At 45.9% G+C, this 23,832-nt stretch overlaps 1 protein-coding gene across 7 annotated transcripts in view; it reads right to left on the minus strand.

The window, feature by feature from the left end:
* The window catches only part of PCSK6 (proprotein convertase subtilisin/kexin type 6), a 189,965-nt gene that overhangs the window by 110,343 nt on the left and 55,790 nt on the right, over positions 1–23,832 (minus strand). For all 7 annotated transcript variants that reach the window (XM_027089247.1, XM_027089246.1, XM_027089244.1 and 4 more), the window contains exons 3-6: positions 17,686–17,796; positions 17,025–17,168; positions 15,515–15,591; positions 13,174–13,262 (exon numbers count right to left, since the gene is read on the minus strand). In XM_027089247.1, the coding sequence (XP_026945048.1) occupies positions 13,174–13,262; positions 15,515–15,591; positions 17,025–17,168; positions 17,686–17,796 (421 nt within the window). The remainder of the gene's footprint in view (positions 1–13,173; positions 13,263–15,514; positions 15,592–17,024; positions 17,169–17,685; positions 17,797–23,832) is intronic.

Below are 23,832 nucleotides of genomic sequence, written 5' to 3' on the forward strand. Positions count from 1 at the left end.
AAAATTTACACAACACAACTAGAGAGAAGCCCGAGTGCTGGAACCAGAGAGAAGGCTGATCACCACAATGAAGAGACCGCATGCCGCAACTAAGATCCGACACAGCCAAAAATAATAAAAGAAAATTTAAAAAAAAACTAATATTGAGGTGTGGGGTGAAGAAGTGAGAACAAACTGAAGTAAATGCTAATTACTCAATATGGGAAATATGTAACAACAACAAAAAAATGTAACCCTGGCCTCTTAAAGACTGTCACAATCTTGGGGCTTTGTTCTTTTCAATAAAAGAGGGATACTTGAGAAAATATCTCATTATAAGGAAGTATTTACGTGAAGTTCAGCAATTCCTTCCCTTTAAACTTGTTTCTTTTTCTTCTGTTAAATTCACATAAACCAAATAAATTAAGCATAAAGTTAAACAGTAAACAAATAAAATTAAACATAGAATTAAATCTGAAGTTCGGCAATATTCAGGTTGACTTACTTTCTCTTGTGTTAAGTTTGCATAAAATTAAACTTAGTATATTTTACTGAAAACAAGTACAGATCTTCCTCGACTTATGATAGGGTTACATCCTGGTAAATGGATCATAAGTTGAAAATATTAGCCCAGCCTACCTTAAACATGCTCAGAACACTTACATTAGCCTACAGTTGGGCAAAATCATCTAAAACAAAGCCTGTTTTACAATAAAATGTTGAATATCTCATGTAATTTATTGAATACTATACTGAAAGTGAAACAGAATGGTTTATCAGTTGTTTGCCCTTGTGATTGTGTGGCTGACCAGGAGCTGTGGCTGTCACTGCCGAGCATCATGAGAGAGTACTGTACTGCATATCGCTAGCTCAAGGAAGCAGCAAAATTCAAAATGCAAAGTAGGGTTTCTACTGAATGTGTATCACTTTCACACCATAGTAAAGTTGAAAAATCATAAGTCAAACCATCATGTATCAGGAACCATCTGTATAGTATGATCAAATGTTAAAGAAATAATACTGTCCATCCATCTATCCATCCACACTTCGTATATACGGTTTAAAGATTTTTGTTGAAGAGCAGAAACTAAGAGCTGGGGCCTGAAGTCAGCTTGGTTTGATCTTTGGCAAAAGTTACATAACCTTTCTGGCCCTTACCTGTGAAATGGGGATAAAAGTAGCATCAATGACATAGTGTTTTGTAAAGATTACGTAAGACAATACATACAGAGACCTTAGATCAGTGCTTGTGATCTAGCAAGAGCTCAGTAAGTACTGGTTATTCCTGCTTTTACCAGGATCCAGATGATATTTTACCTTCCTTGTGCTCTTCTGCACTTTGATACAGCATTATATATATTTTGGAGTTATCTGGACTTATTAGTAATGTTCTAGCAAGCATATTATTTTAAATACATAATTTGGACAGTTCTACTACTTTCATTCGATTTATTTTTATGTGATAAAACATGTAAGAAACATGCAATTCTACAAAGAAATCTGGTAGAAAAAATTACTCCATTTGTATAAATATATAGTCAAACTTTTAGGAGCCCATCTGTGGTGATTTTAAACCATAACCACAAGTCTTTGACACTTTTCCGTTCAAAAGGTGCAGCCTAATTTCTCTCCCCTTGAGTGTATGTAGAATTCATTTCTAAAGAATAGAGTATGACCTAAGTGACAGTATGTTACTTCTAAGACTAAGTCATAAGAAAAACATTGCTGCTTCCTCCTGGTTCTCTCTTTGAATCACCTGCAATAAGGGAAGCTGGCTACATGCCATGGGGACACTCTAAGAACTCCATGAAGAGATACACATGTTGAGGAAACAAGGCGTCCTGCCAACAGCCAACAAGGAACTGAGGACTTCAGCCAACAACAAAGAAGTGACCCATCTTGGAAGTGGATACTCCAGTCCCAGCCAAGCCTTCAGACTACAGTCACAGCCAAACTCATGAGTGACCCTCAGCCAGAATCACTCATTTAAGCCACCATCTGTGCTAGATAACAAATGTTTGTTTGAGTAACTGTCATGCAGCAATAGATAACTGATACACCATCTAACTGGTAAAGAAATAGAAACCATGTTTTAGTGTCAATAATGGCAGAGTAGCTTCTATCACACTAACTCTTCTAAAAGTAATAACTATAAACCCTGGACTAAATACTTATTTAAGAAAACACCACCTTTTTAAGGGCATTGGAAAGCTACCATAAGAAGGCAGGGGCAGGCAATTCAGTTCTTAAAAGAGCAACAATACTGGGTATGATGTGAGTTTATACTTTTCCTCTGAGGGAACTCCCCATTTCTCTTGATGCAGAGAAGCTAGAACTCCATCAGAAAAATGCAATCTTATTCTCCTGGGGAGTCGTGGGATGGAGTCTGGGATTGTTAGAGCAGGTGGAAATCGAGAGAAATCCTAGAAAGGAGAGAGCTACGGAAGAGGACATACTGAAACTTCCCTCAAACACTCAGCTAACCGCTGGACTAAACACGTTTAGGCAACTCTCTAAGAAGTCCAGGAGGAAAGGAAGAGCTGGAGGCTGAATGAGTGAGTGAGCAGATGTTCCAGCTGCTGCCCATTGCAGGGCAGTCAATCTGGAGTTTGAGTCTTGCCAAGTTAGAGGTGTTGGCTAAACACTTCAATCTTTCCGCTGAAATACCAAAAGGGTCACACTACCTAAGAGTAAAGATTATGTGCTTGGGCTAAAGGATTTTCTCTAAGGCTAAGGACAAATCAGAAAGAGATCAATCCTAAAAAAAAGGAAAAATCAAGCCTCCATAAGTTCAAACTGAACTGACTGCAAGAACAAAACTCAACAGTATTCAAGGATAATAGGATCAAGAGTCCCCACAATGTAGCATAACAATGTCCGGTGTACAATAAAAAATTACTTGACATGCGCAAATGTGCACGTTGTAAAAAGAAATATCAATGATTGAAAACATACCCACATTCCCTATTTATCCCTCCCCGCACCTTTGGTATCCATAAGTTTGTTTTCTATGTCTGTGAGTATATTTCTGTTTTGATAATAAGTTCATTTTTATCATATTTTTAAAAATTCCACATATAAGTGATATCATATTTGTCTTTGACTTAAAATTGGAAATTTGGGATTAACAGGTACACACTATACATAAAATAGATAAACAACAAAGACCTACTGTATAGCACAGGGAACTATATTCAATATTTTGTAATAACCTATAATGGAAAATAAGCTGAAAAAGACGTATATGTATATCTGTGTGTATAAATACACACACATATGAATCACTTTGCTGTACACCTGAAAAACAACTATACTTAAATTTTTAAAAAAAGAAATGGGGCGGAGTCAAGATGGCGTACTAGAAGGATGAGGAATTAGTGGCTCCGCACAACTAGGGCACCTACCAGGCACCCATGGGGGACCACGGACACCTAAGGGGACGGGAGGAACCCCCAGCGACCGGGTAGGACATGGGACGTGAGGGGAGTGAAGGGGGAGGTGAAGTGGAGGCAGGACGGGACTGGTGCCCCTGAGGGGTGGCTGGGGGAGGGGAAGAGATCCCACGCCCGAAGGGGGAAATTAGGGAACCACGGGGAGGGCAGAGGAACAAAAGAGAGCGTGGCCAGGTTTCCCCTGCCCACTTGGGCTCCCGGGAGCCTGCTGAAATCCTGGGCCTGATCCTCTGCCCACCTAGGCCCCCTCCAGCCACGTGGGTCCTGAGGGAGTGGGAGGGAGGGAAGGGGGAGCAAAAGTAAAGGCCAGACCTCCGGGACCGGCAACCCTGAGCAGTGGCTGGGGGAGGGGAAGAGTTCCTACACCCAGCGGGACCCACCCATGGTTAGGGGTCCCGCGGCGAGGGGGCAGACCCTGGGGGAGACGGTGGGGGAGGGGCGTGAAGGAACGGAAGGGAACGCGGCCAATGCTTTCCCCGTCCACTTAGGCACCGGGAAGCCTGCTGGGCTCCCAGGCCTAATCCTCTGTGCTCAGAGCCTCCCTCCTGCCATGCAGAGCCCAAGCCCCGCCCCACACCCTCACCCAGGCCCCTACCTCTACACTCGGAGACGCCCTCTGAGACCCCCTCCAGTGTGCGGGGCCTAAACTCCACCCACAAACCCTCACTCAGGGCCCTACCTCCAAACTCTGGAACCCCACACTCCAGAGGCCCTCCTTTCGACTTGCTGCCTCTCCCCTTTCACTCAGGTCCTAAGCAGAGGCCCCGCCCCATGCTCAATCATCACCCCTCCCACCCGCCTAGGTCCTGCCCCACCCTAAACCCCACCCCTGCCTAAGTTCCACCCCCCACCTAAACACCCCCATAGCCAAGGCTTTTTTTTTTTCTTTTTTCCTCTTTTACACTGGAATTCTGTTTTACCTTGTTGATTCACTGTTGTTGATTCTTTTATATTTTTATTTTTCCTAATAAATCTTTTATTCTTCTAATTTTATTTTACTCTTTATACTTTGTTAGTGATCTCTCCTTTTGGCTTTTTGTCCCCGCCCACCCTTTTTTTTTCTTTTTTCTGCTGTGTTTTTTTTTTTTTTATTTTTCTGCTGTGGTTTTATTTCACTTTGTTGCAGCTGTTTCAATTATAGTTTTATTTTTCCTAATATATTTTTTATCCTAATTTTATTTTTTATTTTTTTATTTTTTTTTTGCGGTACGCGGGCCTCTCACTATTGTGGCCTCTCCCGTTGCGGAGCACAGGCTCCGGACACGCAGGCTCAGTGGCCGTGGCTCATGGGCCTAGCCGCTCCGCAGCATGTGGGATCTTCCCGGACCGGGGCACGAACCCGTGTCCCCTACATCAGCAGGTGGACTCTCAACCACTGCGCCACTGTTTTTTATTGTTGATATTGTACTGCTCCTTTCTTTCTTCCTTTTTTTTTTTTTTTTTAACGTGCCATGAAGCTTGCCAGATCTTGGTTCCCAGGCCGGAAGTTAGGCCCGAACGCCTGTGGTGGGAGCTCTGAGTCCACACCACTGGACTAACAGAGAACCTCAGACCCCAGGGAATATCAATTGGAGTGCAGCCTCCTGAAGGTCCTCATCTCAGCACCAAGACCCAGCTCTATCTAACTGCCTGCAAACTCCAGTGCTGGACGTCTCAGGCCAAACAACCAGTAAGACAGGAATACAGCACCACCCATCAAAAAAAAAAAAAAAAAATGAAGCGACAAAAAAATATGTTACAGATGAAGGAGCAAGGTAAAAACCTACAAGACCAAATAAGTGAAGATGAAATAGGCAACCTACCTGAAAAAGAATTCAGAGTAATGATAGTAAAGGTGATCCAAAATCTCGGAAACAGAATGGAGAAAATACAAGAAACACTTAACAAGGATCAGGAAGAACTAAAGAGCAAACAAACAATGATGAACAACACAATTACTGAAATTAAAAATACTCTAGAAGGAAACAGTAACAGAATAACTGAGGCAGAAGAACGGATAAGTGAGCTGGAAGATAAAATGCTGAAAATAACTGCCAGGGAGCAGAATAAAGAAAAAAGAATGAAAAGAATTGAGGACAGTCTCAGAGAACTCTGGGACAACATTAAACGCACCAACATTCGAATTATAGAGGTACCAGAAGAAGAAGAGAAAAAGAAAGGGGCTGAGAAAATATTTGAAGAGATTATAGCTGAAAACTTCCCTAACATGGGAAATAGTCAAGTCCAGAAAGCACAGAGAATACCATACAGGGTAAACCCAAAGACAAACACGCCAAGACACATATTAATCGAACTATCAAAAATTAAATTCAAAGAAAAAATATTAAAAGCAGCAAGGGAAAAACAACAAATAACATACAAGGGAATCTCCATAATGTTAACAGCTGATCTTTCAGCAGAAACTCTGCAAGCCACAAGGGAGTGGCAGGACACGTTTAAAGTGATGAAAGGGAAAAACCAACAACCAAGATTACTCTACCCAGCAAGGATCTCATTCAGATTTGATGGAGAAATTGAAACCTTTACAGATACACAAAAGTTAAGAGAATTCAGCACCACCAAACCAGCTTTACAACAAATGCTAAAGGAACTTCTTTAGGCAGGAAACACAAGAGAAGGAAAAGACCTACAAAAACAAACCCAAAACAATTAAGAAAATGGTAATAGGAACACACATATCAATAATTACCTTAAACGTAAGGTAATTATTAAATGCTCCAACCAAATGACATACACTGGCTGAATAAATACAAAAACAAGACCCATACATATGTTGTCTACAACAGACCCACTTCAGACCTAGAGACACATACAGACTGAAAGTGAGGGGATGGAAAAAGATATTCCATGCAAATGGAAATCAAAAGAAAGCTGGAGTAGCAATTCTCATATTAGACAAGATAGACTTTAAAATAAAGACTATTACAAGAGACACAGAAGGACACTACAAAATGATCAAGGGATCAATCCAAGAAGAAGATATAACAATTGTAAATATTTATGCACCCAACATAGGAGCACCTCAATACATAAGGCAAATGCTAACAGCCATAAAAGGGGAAACCAACAGTAACACAATCATAGTAGGGGACTTTAACACCCCACTTTACCCATGGACAGATGAACCAAAATGAAAATAAATAAGAAACACAAGCTTAAATGATACATTAAACAAGATGGACTTAAATGATATTTATAGGACATTCCATCCAAAAACAACAGAATGCATTTTCTTCTCAAGTGCTCATGGAACATTCTCCAGGATGGATCGTATTTTGGGTCACAAATCAAGTCTTGGTAAATTTAAGAAAACTGAAATCGTATCAAGTATCTTTTCCAACCACAGTGCTATGAGACTAGATACCAATTACAGGAAAAAATCTGTAAAAAATACAAACACATGGAAGCTAAACAATACACTACTAAATAACTAAGAGATCACTGAAGAAATCAAAGAGGAAATCAAAAAATACCTAGACATAAATGACAATAAAAACACAACAACCCAAAACCTATGGGATGCAGCAAAAGCAGTTCTAAGAGGGAAGTTTATAGCAATACAATCCTACCTCAAGAAACAAGAAACATCTCAAATAAACAACCTAACCTTACACCCAAAGCAATTAGAGAAAGAGGAACAAAAAGACCCCCAAAGTTAGCAGAAGGAAAGAAATCATAAAGATTAGATCAGAAATAAATGAAAAAGAAATGGAGGAAACAATAGCAAACATCAATAAAACTAAAAGCTGGTTCTTTGAGAAGATAAACAAAATTGATAAACTATTAGCCAGACTCATCAAGAAAAAAAGGGAGAAGACTCAAATCAGCAGAATTAGAAATGAAAAAGAAGTAACAACTGACACTGCAGAAGTACGAAGGATCATGAGGGATTACTAGAAGAAACTATATGCCAATATTATGGACAACCTGGAAGAAATTGACAAATTCTTAAAAAAGCACAGCCTTCCAGAGTGAACCAGGAAGAAATAGAAAATATAAACAGACCAATCACAAGCACTGAAATTGAAACTGTGATTAAAAATCTTCCAACAAACAAAAGCCCAGGACCAAATAGCTTCACAGGCAAATTCTATCAAACATTTAGAGAAGAGCAAACACCTATCCTTCTCAAACTCTTCCAAAATATAGCAGAGGGAGGAACACGCCCAAACTCATTCTATGAGGCCACCCTCACCCTGATACCAAAACCAGAGAAGGATGCCACATAGAAAGAAAACTACAGGCCAGTATCACTGATGAACATAGATGCAAAAATCCTCAACAAAATACTAGCAAACAGAATCCAACAGCACATTAAAAGGATCATACACCATGATCAAGTGGGGTTTATCTCAGGAATGAAAGGATTATTCAATATATGCAAATCAATCAACATGATACACCACATTAACAAATTGAAGGAGAAAAACCATATGATCATCTCAATAGATGCAGAAAAAGCTTTTGACAAAATTCAACACCCATTTATGATAAAAACTCTCCAGAAAGTAGGCAGAAAGGGAACCTACCTCAACATAATAAAGGCCATATATAACAAACCCACAGCCAACATCATTCTCAATGGTGAAAAACTGAAACCATTTCCTCTAAGATCAGGAATAAGACAAGGTTGTCCACTCTCATCACTGTTATTCAACATAGTTTTGGAAGTTTTAGCCACAGTAATCAGAGAATAAATAGATATAAAAGGAATCCAAATCAGAAAAGAAGAAGTAAAACTGTCCCTGTTGCAGATGACATGATAGTATACATAGAGAATCCTAAAGATGCTACCAGAAAACTACTAGAGCTGAGCAATGAATTTGGTAAAGTAGCAGGATACAAAATTAATGCACAGAAATCTCTGGCATTCCTATACACTAATGATGAAAAATCTGAAAGAGAAGTAAGGAAACACTCCCATTTACCACTGCAACAAAAAGAATAAAATACCTAGGAATAAACCTACCTAAGGAGACAAAAGACCTGTATGCAGAAAACTATAAGACATGGCTGAAAGAAATTAAAGATGACACAGACAGATGGAGAGATATATCATGTTCTTGGATTGGAAGAATCAACATTGTGAAAATGACTATACTACCCACAGCAATCTACAGATTCAGTGCAATCCCTATCAAACTAACAATGGCATTTTTCACAGAACTAGAACAGAAAATTTCACGATTTGTATGGAAACACAAAAGACCCCAAATAGCCAAAACAATCCTGAGAAAGAAAAACGGAGCTGGAGGAATCAGGCTCCCAGAATTCAGACTATACTACAAAGCTACAATAAACAAGACAGTATGGTACTGGCACAAAAGAAGAAATATAGATCAATGGAACAGGATAGAAAGCCCAGAGATAATCCCATGCACATATGGTCGCCTTTTCTTTGATAAAGGGGGCAAGGGTATACAATGGAGAAAAGACAGCCTCTTTAATAAGTGGTTCTGGGAAAACTGGACAGCTACATGTAAAAGAATGAAATTAGAACACTTCCTAACACCATACACAAAAATAAACTCAAAATGGATTAGACACCTAAATGTAAGGCCAGACAGTATAAAACTCTTAGAGGAAAACATAGGCAGAACACTCTGTGACATAAATCACAGCAAGATCCTTTTTGACCCACCTCCTACAGAAATGAAATAAAAATAAACAAATGGGACCTAGTGAAACTTAGAAGCTTTTGCACAGCAAAGGAAAACATAAACAAGACGAAAAGACAACCCTCAGAATGGGAGAAAATATTTGCAAATGAAGCAACTGACAAAAGATTAATCTCCAAAATATATAAGCAGCTCATGCAGCTCAATATCAAAAAAACAAACAACCCAATCCAAAAATGGGCAGAAGGCCTAAACAGACATTTCTCCAAAGAAGATATACAGACTGCCAACAAACACATGAAAAGATGCTCAACATCACTAATCATTAGAGAAATGCAAATCAAAACTACAATGAGGTATCACCTCACACCGGTCAGAATGGCCATCATCAAAAAATCTACAAACAATAAATGTTGGTCAGAGTGCAGAGAAAAGGGAACCTCTTGCACTGTTGGTGGGAATGTAAATTGATAAAGCCACTATGGAGAACAGTATGGAGGTTCCTTAAAAACTAAAAATAGAACTACCATACGATACAGCAATCCCACCACTGGGCATATACCTTGAGAAAACCATAATTCAGAAAGAGTCATGTACCACAATGGTCACTGCAGCGCTATTTACAACAGTCAGGACATGGAAGCAACCTAAGTGTCCATCGACAGATGAATGGATAAAGATGTGGCACATATATACAATGGAATATTACTCAGCCATAAAAACAAATGAAATTAAGTTATTTGTAGTGAGGTGGATGGACCTAGAGTCTGTCATACAGAATGAAGTAAGTCAGAAAGAGAAAAACAAATACCATATGCTAACAGATATATATGGAATCTTAAAAAAAAAATGGTTCTGATGAACCTAGGGGCAGGAGAGGAAAAAAGACACAGATGTAAAAATCGACTTTAGGACGCGGGGATGGGGAAGGGTAAGTTGGGACGAAGTGAGAGAGTAGCACTGACATATATACACTACCAAATATACAATAGATAGCTAGTGGGAAGCAGCTGCCCTGCACAGGGAGATCAGCTTGGTGCTTTGTGACCACCTAGAGGGGTGGGATAAGGAGGGTGGGAGGGAGACAAAAGAGGGAGGGGATATAGGGATATACATATGCATGTAGCTGATTCACTCTGTTATACAGCAGAAACTAACACAACACTGTAAAGCAATTATAGTCCAACAAAGATATGAAAAAAGAAAAAAGTGAAGAAGGCATTCCACAGGAAAAAGAAAAAAAAGAAACATACCCACAAATGACTTAGGTATTGGAATTAGTATAAAAGACTGTAAAATAACTCATAAGTATGTTAAAGAGTCCAAAGTAATATATAGGTATAATGGGTGAAGAGAAGTGAAATGTAAGAAAAGATTTGAAAATATTTAAAAAAAAAAAGCCAAATGGACATCACAGAACAGAAAAGCACAATATCTGAGTAGAAAAGAAAAAAAAAAATCATTTGGAATCAACAACAGATTGGACACAACAAAAGAAAGGATTAGTGAACCTGAAGAAGACAGTGCAAAAGAAATTATCAAATTTGAAGCACACAGATAAAAAAAGATTTTAAAAAATGAACACAGCCTCAACCTGTGAGGTATATCAAGCAATCTAACAAGTATAATTGGTGCCCAAAGAGAAAAGAGAGGAAACAGGATTGCAAAAAGTACTGACAGAAATTTTTCCAAATTTGATTTAGAAAAGAAGTAATATGAATAATTACCCAGGAGGAAGCACAGCTAACCCCAAGCTGGAGCAATATGAAAGAAATTACGCCAAGGGACATTATAGTCACAGACAAAGCACGGATAGAAAAAAAAAAAAGTTGCCAGAGGAACAAATCACGTTACATAAAGGGGAACAACAATAAGGTAAGTATGACAACGGACTCATCATCAGAAACAATGGATGCCAGAGACAATGGAATAGCATCTTTAAAGGGCTGAAAGAAAAACATGTCAGCCTAGAATTCTATGTTCAGTAAAATTGTTTTCAAAAATGAAGATGAAATTTAGATAAATTTCACCTAAAAGCTAAGATGACTTCTTGCCAGCATACCTACATGTAAAGAAATACTAAAATACTAAAAGAAATTCTCAGGCTGAAGAAAAATTGAAGCCAGTCAGAAGAAATATGAAGCCAGAAAATAAGGAAGAGCACTGGGACTGATAAACATGTAGGTAAGTATATTTCTTTCCATAAGTACTTTAAAGCCAACTGTTTAAATAAGAATAAACATTGGGTTTATAATATATGAAGTAAAACACAAAAACAACGGCATAAAGAACAACAGTGAGTGTGAACTCAAATAATGTTTTAGGTTTATATACTATACGTGAAGTGGTATAATATTAATTCCACATAGATTGGAATAAATTAGGATATCCATTTTAATCTCTTGAACAACAACTTTAAAAATAAAAAAGGTATAAAAAAGTAGAGCTCATGGTCACACCAGGGGCATCTCAGAGAAATTCCCTGCTTTGTGTCAACATGTGGAGAGAGAAGCTATGTTAGAGGTGCCTGAAGACTGCCCTGTCCAGAGGTGGGCTTGGAGGGAGGGGCAGGAAGAGGTGCGGCTGCCTGTATTGAGAGGCTACAGCTGTATGCAGCAGCCTTGGAGACGTGGCTGTTACGGGTTCCCTGGGTCAATGCCAACCTCAAGCCCACACTATGTCTCCATTGCAAACCCAACCCCATGTCACAGACAAGTTTATACCCGTTGTCCAAGGACACAGAGCCAGTGGGTGGTGGGAGTGGAACTGGTACCCAGGTCAGCCAGAGAGACTTCTCGTGGCTCTTCACTCATCAAGAGCTCCAAGGAGAACTTACACATCTCAACATAAAAGAACTATCCACAAAGAAGTGAGGCCAGGTGACAGTCTCCTGATCTATTCTGCAGGACACGCCCTTGGTGGTTAATGATGGCTGGTTAAATCCCAGCCACTTCAAAGGTTTCCAAGGGAAACAGCAGGCAGAGGGTCCTAAATAAGTGAAAGCTGGGGACCCTATTTTCAAAACTCAAGAAATTCCCCAAAGACTCGTGACCCAGAGTTCTCCACCTTGTGCTGCTCGTAGTAGAGCTGAGGGAGCTAAACCACCTCCACAAAGACAAAGCAGCAGAGAAGGCCACACCCCAGGAAGGCATCCCAGCATGGCCATCAGTGTGCATGTGAGCACCTCCAAACCGAGAGCCAGTGCCCCAAGGCTAAGTGGACGGTCGAGGACAATTCATTGCCCCGGTCACACCTGCTCAGTGCCAGCTCAGTGATGCGCACCTACCAGGCACTGCAGAGGACTTACTGACTTACTGTCTGCCAGTCTGAGTTGTCAATCTTCCAGGCTCAGGGGGCAGGGGCAGGGGCAGGGGCGGGGGGCATGGAAGACGTGTGACTCTGCTCTAAAGCCCCATCCTAACAAAAGAAGCTTGACTCACAAATGGAGAAACCAAACAACAGAGCCAGAGACACCCAGGGTCAGGCGTGCTCCTTAAAGGGACCTGGAAGGCTGACCTCCCTCAGTAAACAAGACGAGGGGGGACACCTGGATTTGGGGAGCACTCCGTGGAGCAGAGAGGGCGTGAGAGGCCGTAAGTCATGGGTGGACTGAGCAGAACAGAGCAGCGGGGAGAGGTTTTTGGGGTGAGGCAAATGTTACCAGCTCGTCATAAACAGGGGAGACCGGGCATCTCCGGGGGACACTATGACAAATGTCCTCTGGCTAAAGCCGAGGGACAGGGCAGGAGCAGTGGGCCAGGATGCTCGAGCGGGAGTTGGGGCCAAGGAAAGGCCTTCGTCCCAAGTGAAAACCGTAAACCCTGCTGGGAGAGTCAGAGGGAGGGCAGGATGGGCAGCAGGAGGGGACCCAGGCGGCCTATTAGGACTGGTCTGCTTGACAGCGGTGAGTCAGCAGCCGGACCCACAGGACCCGCGGAGGCTTTTCAGGCAAACCAGTGAGCAACACCTCTGCCTCCAGGCCCCTGGCAGCGTGAGGTCAGGCCCATGGTCCGACTCGGCCACCGAGGCCAACGGAAGTGCCACTGCTGAGACTCGCAGGAGGGACACGTGCAGTACCCCTGCCCCAGGCCCGAGCCCCCAGGCAGCACACTCCTGGGCCTTACCTCCGATTTTTGCATTGTACGCGATGCCCACGATGCAGTAAGAGTTGTTGGCTGAAGCGGCGACCTCTCCCGCACAGCGAGTACCGTGTCTGAGGCAAAGGAAAAAACGAAGTTAGGACTCCGCCAGCACCTTGCAGTGGGTTCAGCCCTGCTCAGCTCTCCTGCAAGAAGAGTCATTATCCCTAAGCCCGGGGAGGATGCTGAAGCCTTCTCCCCACATCCCTTCCCATCGCCCCCCGCCCTCTGATGGCTGCTCCGGGAGGGGCATCAAGTGGGCTTTTGCACGGGCCTGGACCGTCCCGTTCCCCACCCCCACCCCGCACCCCGTAGGCTGGCAAGGCCTTCCCGCCGCCCTGCAGACATGATGCTCCCGCATCAGGCTGAGTCTCCTGCTCCGGCGCCAGGGGCCCAAGCATCCCTCCTCCCAAGCTCTGCGTCCCCGCGACTGACAACACAGCGTAGACGCCTGCCTGGCTGCCGAGCTGAAGTAACAACACACGAGACCCTAGATCCTGTGTCCTCTTGTGTCCCCCTCCTCCCACCCCATGCTCCCCTCGGGCAGCCCCCCCACCCTTCCCACGGCCATTGCAGCAGGAGCCGAGGAAGAAAGCTCGAAATGGAACACTCAGCGGCGGTGGACAGACTAGGAAGAGGCCACCTGAAAAACAGATCGCTCCCCTCGGGTAATGACCCCATTCTGCAACATGCTGCACCGGGTCAGTTCCTCCAGCAGAAGCCAAAAAATACCGGCGAGTTTAAGGAGCATATCTCTGAGAAGAGTCCACAGGGGATCAGAATCACTGAGTCAACTTTAAAACCACCTTTGAAACTAGTCCAGGGCTCATGCATTAGCCCTGGCGAGGCAGCCCTCTGTCCTCTGGACCTCGTGCGCCCACAGCCAGGGCTGCTCCCAAGTCATGCAGCCCACCGTCCCACTCAGCATTCAATCCTGCCCTTCATGGATCACTGTGCAGTGTCTGGATCATCCCTCCTGGCTCCCTGCACTCGGGGCTGGGAGACCAGGCGCCCTGCACCACTGGTGTGCTGGTGGCTGAGTGGGAAGGGCACCTGGGGACGTGAGGCTGGGGCCTTTGCAGGCTCCCTGGAGCGCCGTGGTCCGTCGTGCTGACTGCGTCTGCCGGCCGAGCCTCCCTGCACGGCACCCTGTGGGCACCAGGATTTGAACCCCAGAATCAAATCAACCACAACCTAAGATATTATGGACGAAGACACACCTTGGCAAGCGTCGTGTCAACAGTGGAGAAGAAAGGGACTTCCCTGGTGGCTCAGTGGTTAAGAATCCACCTTCCAATGCAGGGGACATGGGTTCGATCCCTGATCAGGGAACTAAGATCCCACATGCATGCCACAACTAAGAGTTCACATGCCACAACTGAGGAGCCCGCCAGCCACAACTAAGGAGCACACATGCCGCAACTAAAGGAACTGGTGAGCTGTAGCTAAGACCCGGCACAACTAAAACAAATAAAATACAATTAAAAACCAAACCAAACCAAACCAAAAAAACAGTGGAGAAGAAAGAAACAGCTTCTGTTCTTCTCTAAATATTTTTGGAAGAATGAGAAGAGCTTGGGGCATGGGGCATGGGGCATGCTGACTGAGAAATGACAGGCAGGACACAGCAAACAAGCTCTAGGGCTGGGCTGGGGAAAGTGGACATCACCCCCAGGGCTGCCACCCACGGAGCCGAGTCACCTGATCTCTCCAGACCTCCCGCCTTCATTTGCAAAGTGACGATCACAAGCGTCACTGACTGAACACCCTCCGTGTGTGTCCCTCACCCATCACCCGACTCCCACCCACAGCCCTGGGGCATGGGGAGCCTCAGGCCACGAGACATGACCCAGCCTGCACAGAGGCACACAGCCAGGCCCAGGATCTGGGCCCCGATTTACCCAGCATCATTCACTCTTCTGCCACCTCCCTCGTGAGGTCACAGACAGACTCAGAAAGGCTCGGACATTGACCCATGCACTGTGGTCTGAACACAGCCGGCTGTGGGGACCACGAGATTTAAGGGTTACTCTTTTCAAATCCAACAGCGTTTTGAACAGGAACAATGCTGGTCCAACATCCATTGCTAGCTGACCATCAGGGGTGACGCCCCTTAGGAAGGGGCCGGATCCACTGAGGCTGCCTTGTGCCTGAAGGGCTGTGCGGGGCTGGCTCCTGGCTCAGCCCCAGACCCAGCCAGGCAGCCGGAGAGGGGCCTCTGACCCGTCACGGTTCCAGGATCCCGACTGTGGGCCAGCTCAACAGTGACTGCAGGGAGACGGAAAGGGAAGCAAGGAGGGGCCGGCCAAGTGACCAAGTGACATACTTGTTCTCATTGCTGGCATCATATCGCGGAGACGGGTCGTAATCGTTTCCGTTGACGTCATAGCTCGCATAGGAATCCTAAGAAATGAAACCCTCGTGACCGAAGAGAAATGGCCTGGCATATCACAGCCCTGCTTTAAATTGTTTTTATGCCTCAATTGGAAACAGAGAAAAATGCACGCTTGGTACTCCCTTACTATAACTTTATATATATATATATACATACATATATATATATATATATATAAAATTTTGTATACATATATATATATGTATGTATATATATTATGGTGGGAAATACACATAACAAAATTTACCACCCTAACCATTTTTAAGTGCACAGTTCAATGGCTTTAAGTACATTCACACTGCTGGGCAGCCGTCACCACCATCCATCCACAGAACGCTTCTCATCTTGCAAAACTTACAACTCTGTCCCCATGAAACACGAACTCCCCATCCCCCTCCCCAGCCCCTGGCACCCAGCATCTACTTTCTGTCTCTATGAATTCGACTCCTCTAGGGACCTCATGTAAATGAAAGTGTACAGTGCTTGTCCTTTTGTGACCTAGATAATGTCTTCATCGATGTGGCTGATCCACGTGGTCGCGTGCATCAGATAAAGGTTCATCCACGTGGTAGCAAGTGTCAGAATGTCCTTCATCTTATATTTTTAATATGCATGTTTTTGCGTATATACTTATAATCATAGTATTCGTGTAATATCCTAACATCCTTTTAAAACACATTATAAAAGCTCTCCAGATGGCTGACTTCAAAACTGTCATCTTTTGAAAACTAGTATATATAGGATGGATAAGCAACAAGGTCCTACTGTATAGCACAGGGAACTATATTCAATATCCTGTGATAAACCATAATGGAAAAGAACATGAAAAAAAAATATATATATATGCATATTTGCTGTACAGCAGAAATTAAGACAAGACTGTACCCCAGGGGCCTCAGAATACTAAATACCTTTCTCACATTTACTACGTGCTGGGCTCTCTTCTTTACATTTATGAAGCCGTTTAATCCTCACAATTTCCCGAGGAGGTAGTAGTCCTGTTACTAACCCCATTTTACAGAATGTGACACCGAAGCACAGAGAAGTCAAGTAAATTGCCCGGGGTCTCAGGGTTAATAAGCCGCAGAGCCAGGACAGGAGCCCCAGCAGTTTGGGTCCTAAGCCCACGTCTTAACCCTGCCATTTCTCACGTCGCTGATGTTGATCTGACGGCGACCTCCATGCACACGTCTCTGAGTTTCTTAGGACCCGTTCCCAGAAGTACATGTGAATCCTCTAACATGTGAACGGATCCCTCTGCGAACCCCTGGCTCCGGGTAGCAGGGGAGCTGGGTTCACCAGCCCACCCAGCTCAGTTTTCTGTACTGTCTGATATAGGGAGGGGTAGGCACCTTATCGTTTTATAAATGTGTCCTTGTTTAATGACCCACGCAGTTGAATGTCTCTGCATGCCAATTGCCAGTTTTAAGGCTTGACTTACATAGTTTGGGGCCAGGTCGGGGTGATTCCGCTCTATGCCATCATCCAGGATGGTGACCACCACGTTTTTTCCCGTGTAGCCCCGCTTCCACGCCGCCTGGACATTCATTTCTGATCGGCAGCGACTGTTCTTGTCGCCACAATGCTGCAGGCACAGAAGACACAAAGCCCCCCCCGCCACGGACACACCTGACACAGACCTGCAAACCCAGCAGAGGTGCTCCTATGCTCGTAAGGGAATACGGAGAAAATGCTTTCCCGTGCCTGACAGAGCAGAACCCTCTTTCTACCACCCATTTCTGGGAACGGTCCACGTGGAGGGTCTACTGCTTTTTCTGCCCCGGCAATCTGTCCATCACTTTCCCAGGACACCCACCGCCCTTCAGGGGCTCTGTTCACTATTCACCATGTAGTGACTCATACACCGTGCAGCCAATCGCTCCCCTGCTCAAAGAGCCCCTCCCCTTGGACTTTCACATAATTAAAAAAACTTCACAAGAAAGCTTGCACCTCACAGCATTAAAACAGGAGTTTTACACTCAGATGAAGTGTGTCTGTTTGGAGGTGTCATGAGAATTTAGCTTTGTTGGGGGAAACTGACCCATCTCAGAAACACAGCACTGCAAATGCTCCAGGGACAGAGAGGCCCACGCCCTACTCACCATGTACCACATGTTGGACCAAATGGGGTCGTTGAAATAAAGGGCCTGAGGGTCACTTCGCACCTGTCTCTTCACCCTGCGTTTAGCTTCTTGTTGTTGGAGCCATTTCACCTACCAGGGGAGAAACGCAGTTACTTTTTGTTTTAAAAATGATCTCCTGGTTTCACGTGGCCTCCTCGTAGGTGCTCCAGCTGTCCTTTTCCATGAACATCTGTGTCTATTAGATGTCTTGGATGGTAAATTCCAAGGAGATGTTTTCACTTCAAGGGATCATATTTGAAAAACAAGAACTAGTCTGGGTCTGTAGGGGAGGGAACAGGACCACTCTCATAGAGTTTGAAATGATTCTACTGAAAAAAAAAAAAAAGACCTTGTGAAGTTGCCAACAGATTCTCTGGTGACCCTTGTCCCTAATTAAAAGGAAATACATGCAAGGGTATGAAAAGAGTGAAGAGAGGGGAGAAACCGGTCAAATGGTGATCAGGAGTTGGAAGTAAAATGTTTTACAGGGAGGATACGGTTAATTGTGATAATCCATATATTGGCATTTTTAGCAGCTTCTGCAAACATGGTACCAAAGCATGTACAGAAAACCTAAAAAGGGATACAGCGAACTATTAATAGCAGCAATTCCTTGATGGTGACACTATTATTCATTTAAAATTTCTAAATTATTTTAAGGGTTTTATAAACTTCTTTCAATCGGCATGATCTGCCTTCACAACCAAGGAAAAAAGCTTGAGAGGCAGGATAAATGTTATTTAAGAGCAGGAATCCAGGAGGCTGGCTGCCTGGATTCAAAAGCCAGCCCCACACTCACCAGCTGTGTGACCCAGCGGTTAGCCTCCCTGGCCTCACCTGTATGACGCGCATCATTGTGGCTCGTCATGAGGAAGCACTGGCACATAAACTGGCATATAAAGCATGCACATCACCGCTTGGCACATGGCTGTGTTATCCTCACATGTGTGTATGTGTGTATGTGTAAGAGTTTTTCAAGGTGGAAGAGTTTTTTCACTTTTATTTATTTACCTATTTATTTTAAAATTTATTTTTTAATTTATTGGCTGTGTTGGGTCTTCGTTGCTGCGCTCGGGCTTTCTCTAGTTGCGGCGAGCGGGGGCTACTCTTCGTTGTGGTGCATGGGCTTCTCATTGCGGTGGTTTCTCTTGTTGCGGAGCACGGGCTCTAGGCGTGCGGGCTTCAGTAGTTGTGGCACGTGGGCTCCGTAGTTGTGGCTCGCGGGCTCTAGAGCACAGGCTCAGTAGCTGTGGTGCACGGGCTTAGTTGCTCCACGGCATGTGGGGTCTTCCCAGACCAGGGCTCGAACCTGTGTCCCCTGTGTTGGCAGGCAGATTCTTAACCACTGCGCCACCAGGGAAGTCTGAGTTTTTTCACTTTTAAAAGATGTGGGACTTGAATCCCTGTGCCCTGAACCGAAACATTTTCTTGGTCCTGCTGCTATGGGCCCCCGATTCAGTACACCTCCCGCTGGGGCTCAGCTCTGCACCGGGGGCTGAGATGGGCAGGATGGGGGCAGCAGGCCCTGCTCTCAGAAGTTTGTGCTCCAGTCAGGGGCTCCCACCACACAGCACAGGGTGTGATGCAGGCTCCAAGAAGGCAACAGGTGGCCCAGGGCAGAGAAGGTGAAGGGGAGAAGGAGGATGGAGCCTCCGGGAGGGTGATGATGGGGGACCCTGGCTGACCTGGAGGCCAGGCCAAGGCCGGTGACCCCAGGGGAATGAAGGCACAAAGTCCGAGGGTCAAGCTGCTCCCCTCAGACCGCTCAGCCTCGACCTCCCCACATGGTCCTGAGGGAGGAGAGGACAGCCTCATTCACATCTAAGAGTGACGACTGATCTCAAGGCATTGTTGGTCACCAGGACAAAATGCTTAGAAAGAAATATCACAGCCTGTCCCCCCACCAATGTGACTTGTCTGCAAAACACCAGTAGATCAGCTTCCTGGGAGATGCCGCAAAGAGCTCAAAACAACTTGCATTAGGCGCTAGAACAAGCCCAGGTCCAAGTCCTGGACCACTTATAGTTGCCACTGATAGATACTTCCATGGAAAATAAAACTGTACAGTGAGATATTTTGCTCATAACACCCTCTGATGGCATTTTGCAACTTCCTCATATATTACTGCCTGAACCAGAAAGCTTTCACTCAGTATCAAAAACCTAAGACTGTATTTCCTAACCTGCTAGGCAACCTGTTGTAAAGTACAGCGGTAGGCAAGCCACTGACAGCTCCAAGCTCCCGGGATGCTCCCGTCCACCTTGCCTGGCTGACTCACTACCCATTTTACTGGCACCAGTTCCTTCCAACTGTGGTGCCCACCAGGCTTTACTTCCTGTCCCAGAGGAGGTGAACCCTCCTCTTCCAAGCCTGAGTAGGTGACTCCCCCGAATCAGGCAGGTGACATGGGGAAGCATGTTGCCAGAAGTCACAAAACAATCCCCTAGTGGGATAAAAGAGTGAGGGCACCTGGCCTCCAGTCGTTCCTGGGCTCTGGGTAAGAACCCAACTTAACACACAGTTCTGAGGGTCGGCTGTGATGGCCCAGGGCCCGCGGCAGAGCTGGAGGCTCTCCTTGTGGCATGGTCCCGGGGAAGCCCTCTCCCCTGAGGCAGGTCATTGTAAGACTCTGAGAGACAGCCAGGCACTGTGGGCCAATGGAACTGGATATAACAAATTACTCGCCAGGGCTGTGGAGATGGATTCACAGGTGACCTCCCAGTCACAGAGGCTGACTCAGCCAGTGGTCACTTGGTCAGAGCCTGCTCCCCGTCTCCTCTCTCCAGGCTCCAGCCACTGCCTTGCTTCTCACCCAACTCCAGGAAAGGGCAGGGGCTCCTGGATCCCATCATCCTGGCCTTTTCCAGATTTGCCCTGATTTCTCTGGAGAGCACGACCCCCATGGTCCCTTATTCGCTCACCAAAGCTGCACTGAGTCTCACTGTGTGTCCGGCACTAGGTTCTAGGAACATGAGTATGAGTGTAAATACCACTGGTTCCCATCCAGGACCAAGGGCCCTGTCCCACCCTCCAGCTCAGACCCAGAGCTCTGCTTCAGGGGCCCCTCAGGTTGGAACCCAGAGCCAGCTGACCTCTCCGGGAAGGTCAGGGGTGCCGATGACCCAAATCCAAGTGCCTGAAACTTTAGCTTTCCCAAAGGGTACCCTCATCACGAACAGTGATGCTCTTTATGACAAAGGAACGCACAGTTCAGGATCCCTAAGGACGTGTGTCACTCGTGGAATTCATTCTTCTGCAGAGCTCGCAAACAGACGGTGAGCTGGAACTGACCAATCACAAGTACTGAAATTGAAACTGTGATTAAAAAACTTCCAACTAACAAAAGCCCAGGACCAGATGGCTTCACAGGCGAATTCTATCATTTAGAGAAGAGTTAACACCTATCCTTCTGAAGCTATTCCAAAAAACTGCAGAGGAAGGAATACAAGCGGTGAGCTGGTGGTGATGGGGAGAGTCAGGCTGGGAGGGGGCCAGACTGTGATGTTCTTCCTGTGATGATCTCTACGAGGAAAAGCAACCTGAGATGCTCAGGAGAACTGGCAGTACGCTTCCTCCCCTGAGAGGGCTCGTGCAAGAGGAAAGTCGTCATAGTTTGCTGGCAGTCTGCCCGGCTGTCACTTTACACTGTAGCTTCGTTCATGCTCTGCTCATCAGATCCCTCAGAACTCCTTGAGGAGGTGTTCAGACTTTCTCTTGGTGAAAAAGGCAGGGGGCAGACAGCGGTACACACTGTCTGCCTTTCAAGGCCATAGGAATATACTTGGAAGGTAAGTCCTAAACCTGGGTAAGCCTGCAAATGAGTGGGCCTGGGGCACGTTAAAATACACATTGCGACTAAGCGTGCGTGGTAAGAGCTGAGCTTCTTAGGAAGAGAACCAATCACTCTGCAAAGCCTTCAGATCACTGGAGTGAAGGAAGGGGAAATATCGCTGAGAAGAAAGGCCCTGCTCATTCCACATCACTCTCTTTAGGTTTTGTAGAGAGTTGACTGGTGGCCTCCCAAAAGGTACATTCACCCAGAACCAGTGAATGTGGCCTCCCTTGGGAAAAGGGTCTTTGCACATGTAATTAAGTTAAAGCTCTGGTGATGTGGTCATGCTGTGCCCTAAATCCAATGACAAGTGTCCTTACAAAGGACAGGCAAAGGGAGGTTGAGACACAGGAGGAGGAGGCCTTGTGAAGACAGATTCCACAAGCTGAGGAGCATCTGGAACCAGGAGCTGGAAGAGGCAAGGAAGGACGCTCCCTGAGAGCCCTCAGAGGGACCACTGCCCTGCCGACACCTCAGCTTCAGACTTGTGGACTCCAGACTGTGAGATAACGCATCTCTGTTGTTTTAAGCCACCCAGTTGTTGGTCATTTGTTACAGCCGCCCTGGGAGACTGATACAGGTTTAAATCACAGCCTTGATCAGGGTTGAGATTTTAAATGTTTGAGAATCCATGAGGCTGTCCTGCTAAACGGAGGATCCAGAGGCCCCCAGAGGATGGGCTGAGGCTGCAGGAAAAGCACTGGAGCGGGGGTGGGACTCAAGGCAGCAGCTCTTACCCAAAATTTTACTTCTTTTAACTTCGTGCAGGATCTTTGCTGTGACATGTGGGATCTTTTTAGTTGCGGCATACAAACTCTTAGTTGCGGCATGTGGGATCTAGTTCCCTGGCCAGGGATCGAACCTGGGCCCCCTGCATTGGGAATGTGTAGTCTTAGCCACTGGACCACCAGGGAAGTCCCCCAGTATCTGAAAAACCAGAACAGAATGGCCATCCCAGTGTACCCAGCTCTGGCTGGCAGCCTCACCCACACAAGCCTGCAGCCCCCACCCTAACGGCTCCCCCCTGCACATCTCAGGGCCCTGGACACCTCTCCCTGCCGTTCTCTGAAACTAAAGCTGCCCCAAGGTGGGTCCTGCCCCCTATACCCAGGTCCCTCTCACCCTCCTGATTCTCCTAACTCATCAGCACTAAAGCCCACCTGTCCCCCAAGTCAGAACAAAGCTGGGATCCTCTCCAACACGAGTGTCACACATTCCATCTCCTCAAGGGGTCAGGATCCCATCCCCAAGATTCACCGTGGCAACGATCCCCTGGCATTTGGACGGTCACGTGACTCTTGGGGTGACCCTGCCCCATGACCGATGCATGATGTGGTCTGACCCCCAACCAGGGCCTCCTCCAGCCCCGCCTCTCATCCCCCTGGCCCCCCCCCCCCCCCACAGGCCTGACTCTCACGGTGCCCCTTCACTGGGCCAACTTACTTGTGTTCCACTTTAACCCTCCCCACCCTGGCATCTTTCCCTGACACCCAGGGAGGCCAGGGTGGCCCCCCGGGCTCCTGTGCCCCCACAGGTGTGTGCGTGGTGATGCTGCCTCCACCCCAGGACATGGACATCATCTGTTCAGAAGCCCATTTTCCCCCAGAGGGAGGGATGCGTCTCCGTCACGCTTGTTTCTCCAGCTCTCAGCCAACACCTGCCTGTAACAGGGACCTGCTCAGCAAAGATCTGCTGGACTAAAGTCCTGTCCTCCTTCTTCCTGAAAAGGCAAATTGAAAGCTGACGCTGCAAAGTTAGGTGTGTCTCTGCCAGGGGCGAGGGGCTTCCCTGACCTGACTTGTCCGGCACGGACCGCAGCTGTGGTCGGATGTGTCCAGGGTCGGTGTGACTACCCTCTGCTCCCCACTGGCCTGTGCGGACAGCGTGGGCTGTGTTTCACTCACCACTATACTTCTGTGTGCCAGGCGATGCACAGTATACAGAGGAGTTCACTAAATGCTCCCTGAACGAAGGAATGAAGTTAAATGAATACACTTCAGATATAAAATATGTTGTAACCACAGTCAGACTTTCAGAAACACTTTGGAGTAGACAGTGCGACTGGGTCTTCATGACCCCCAGGTGACCTCCGTGGACTTTTTGTGGAAGATCAGTGATTCTGGACAAGAGCAAGGTTTGCCACCTGCAACCCCAGCTCAACACAGAGTATCTCTCCTGGGCAAACCTCTATAAACCTGTATAAAGTGTCTTGACCTCTTCAAAGTCGTATTTTGAAGGTGGGACTTCACTCTGACCCTCTTCCTTTTATCCATTTTCTGTATGTTTCCCGTTAA

Source organism: Aethalodelphis obliquidens, unplaced genomic scaffold (assembly GCF_003676395.1).
Source record: "Aethalodelphis obliquidens isolate GAN/ISIS:26980383/991018 unplaced genomic scaffold, ASM367639v1 scaffold65, whole genome shotgun sequence".
NCBI classification, from domain to species: domain Eukaryota; kingdom Metazoa; phylum Chordata; class Mammalia; order Artiodactyla; family Delphinidae; genus Aethalodelphis; species Aethalodelphis obliquidens.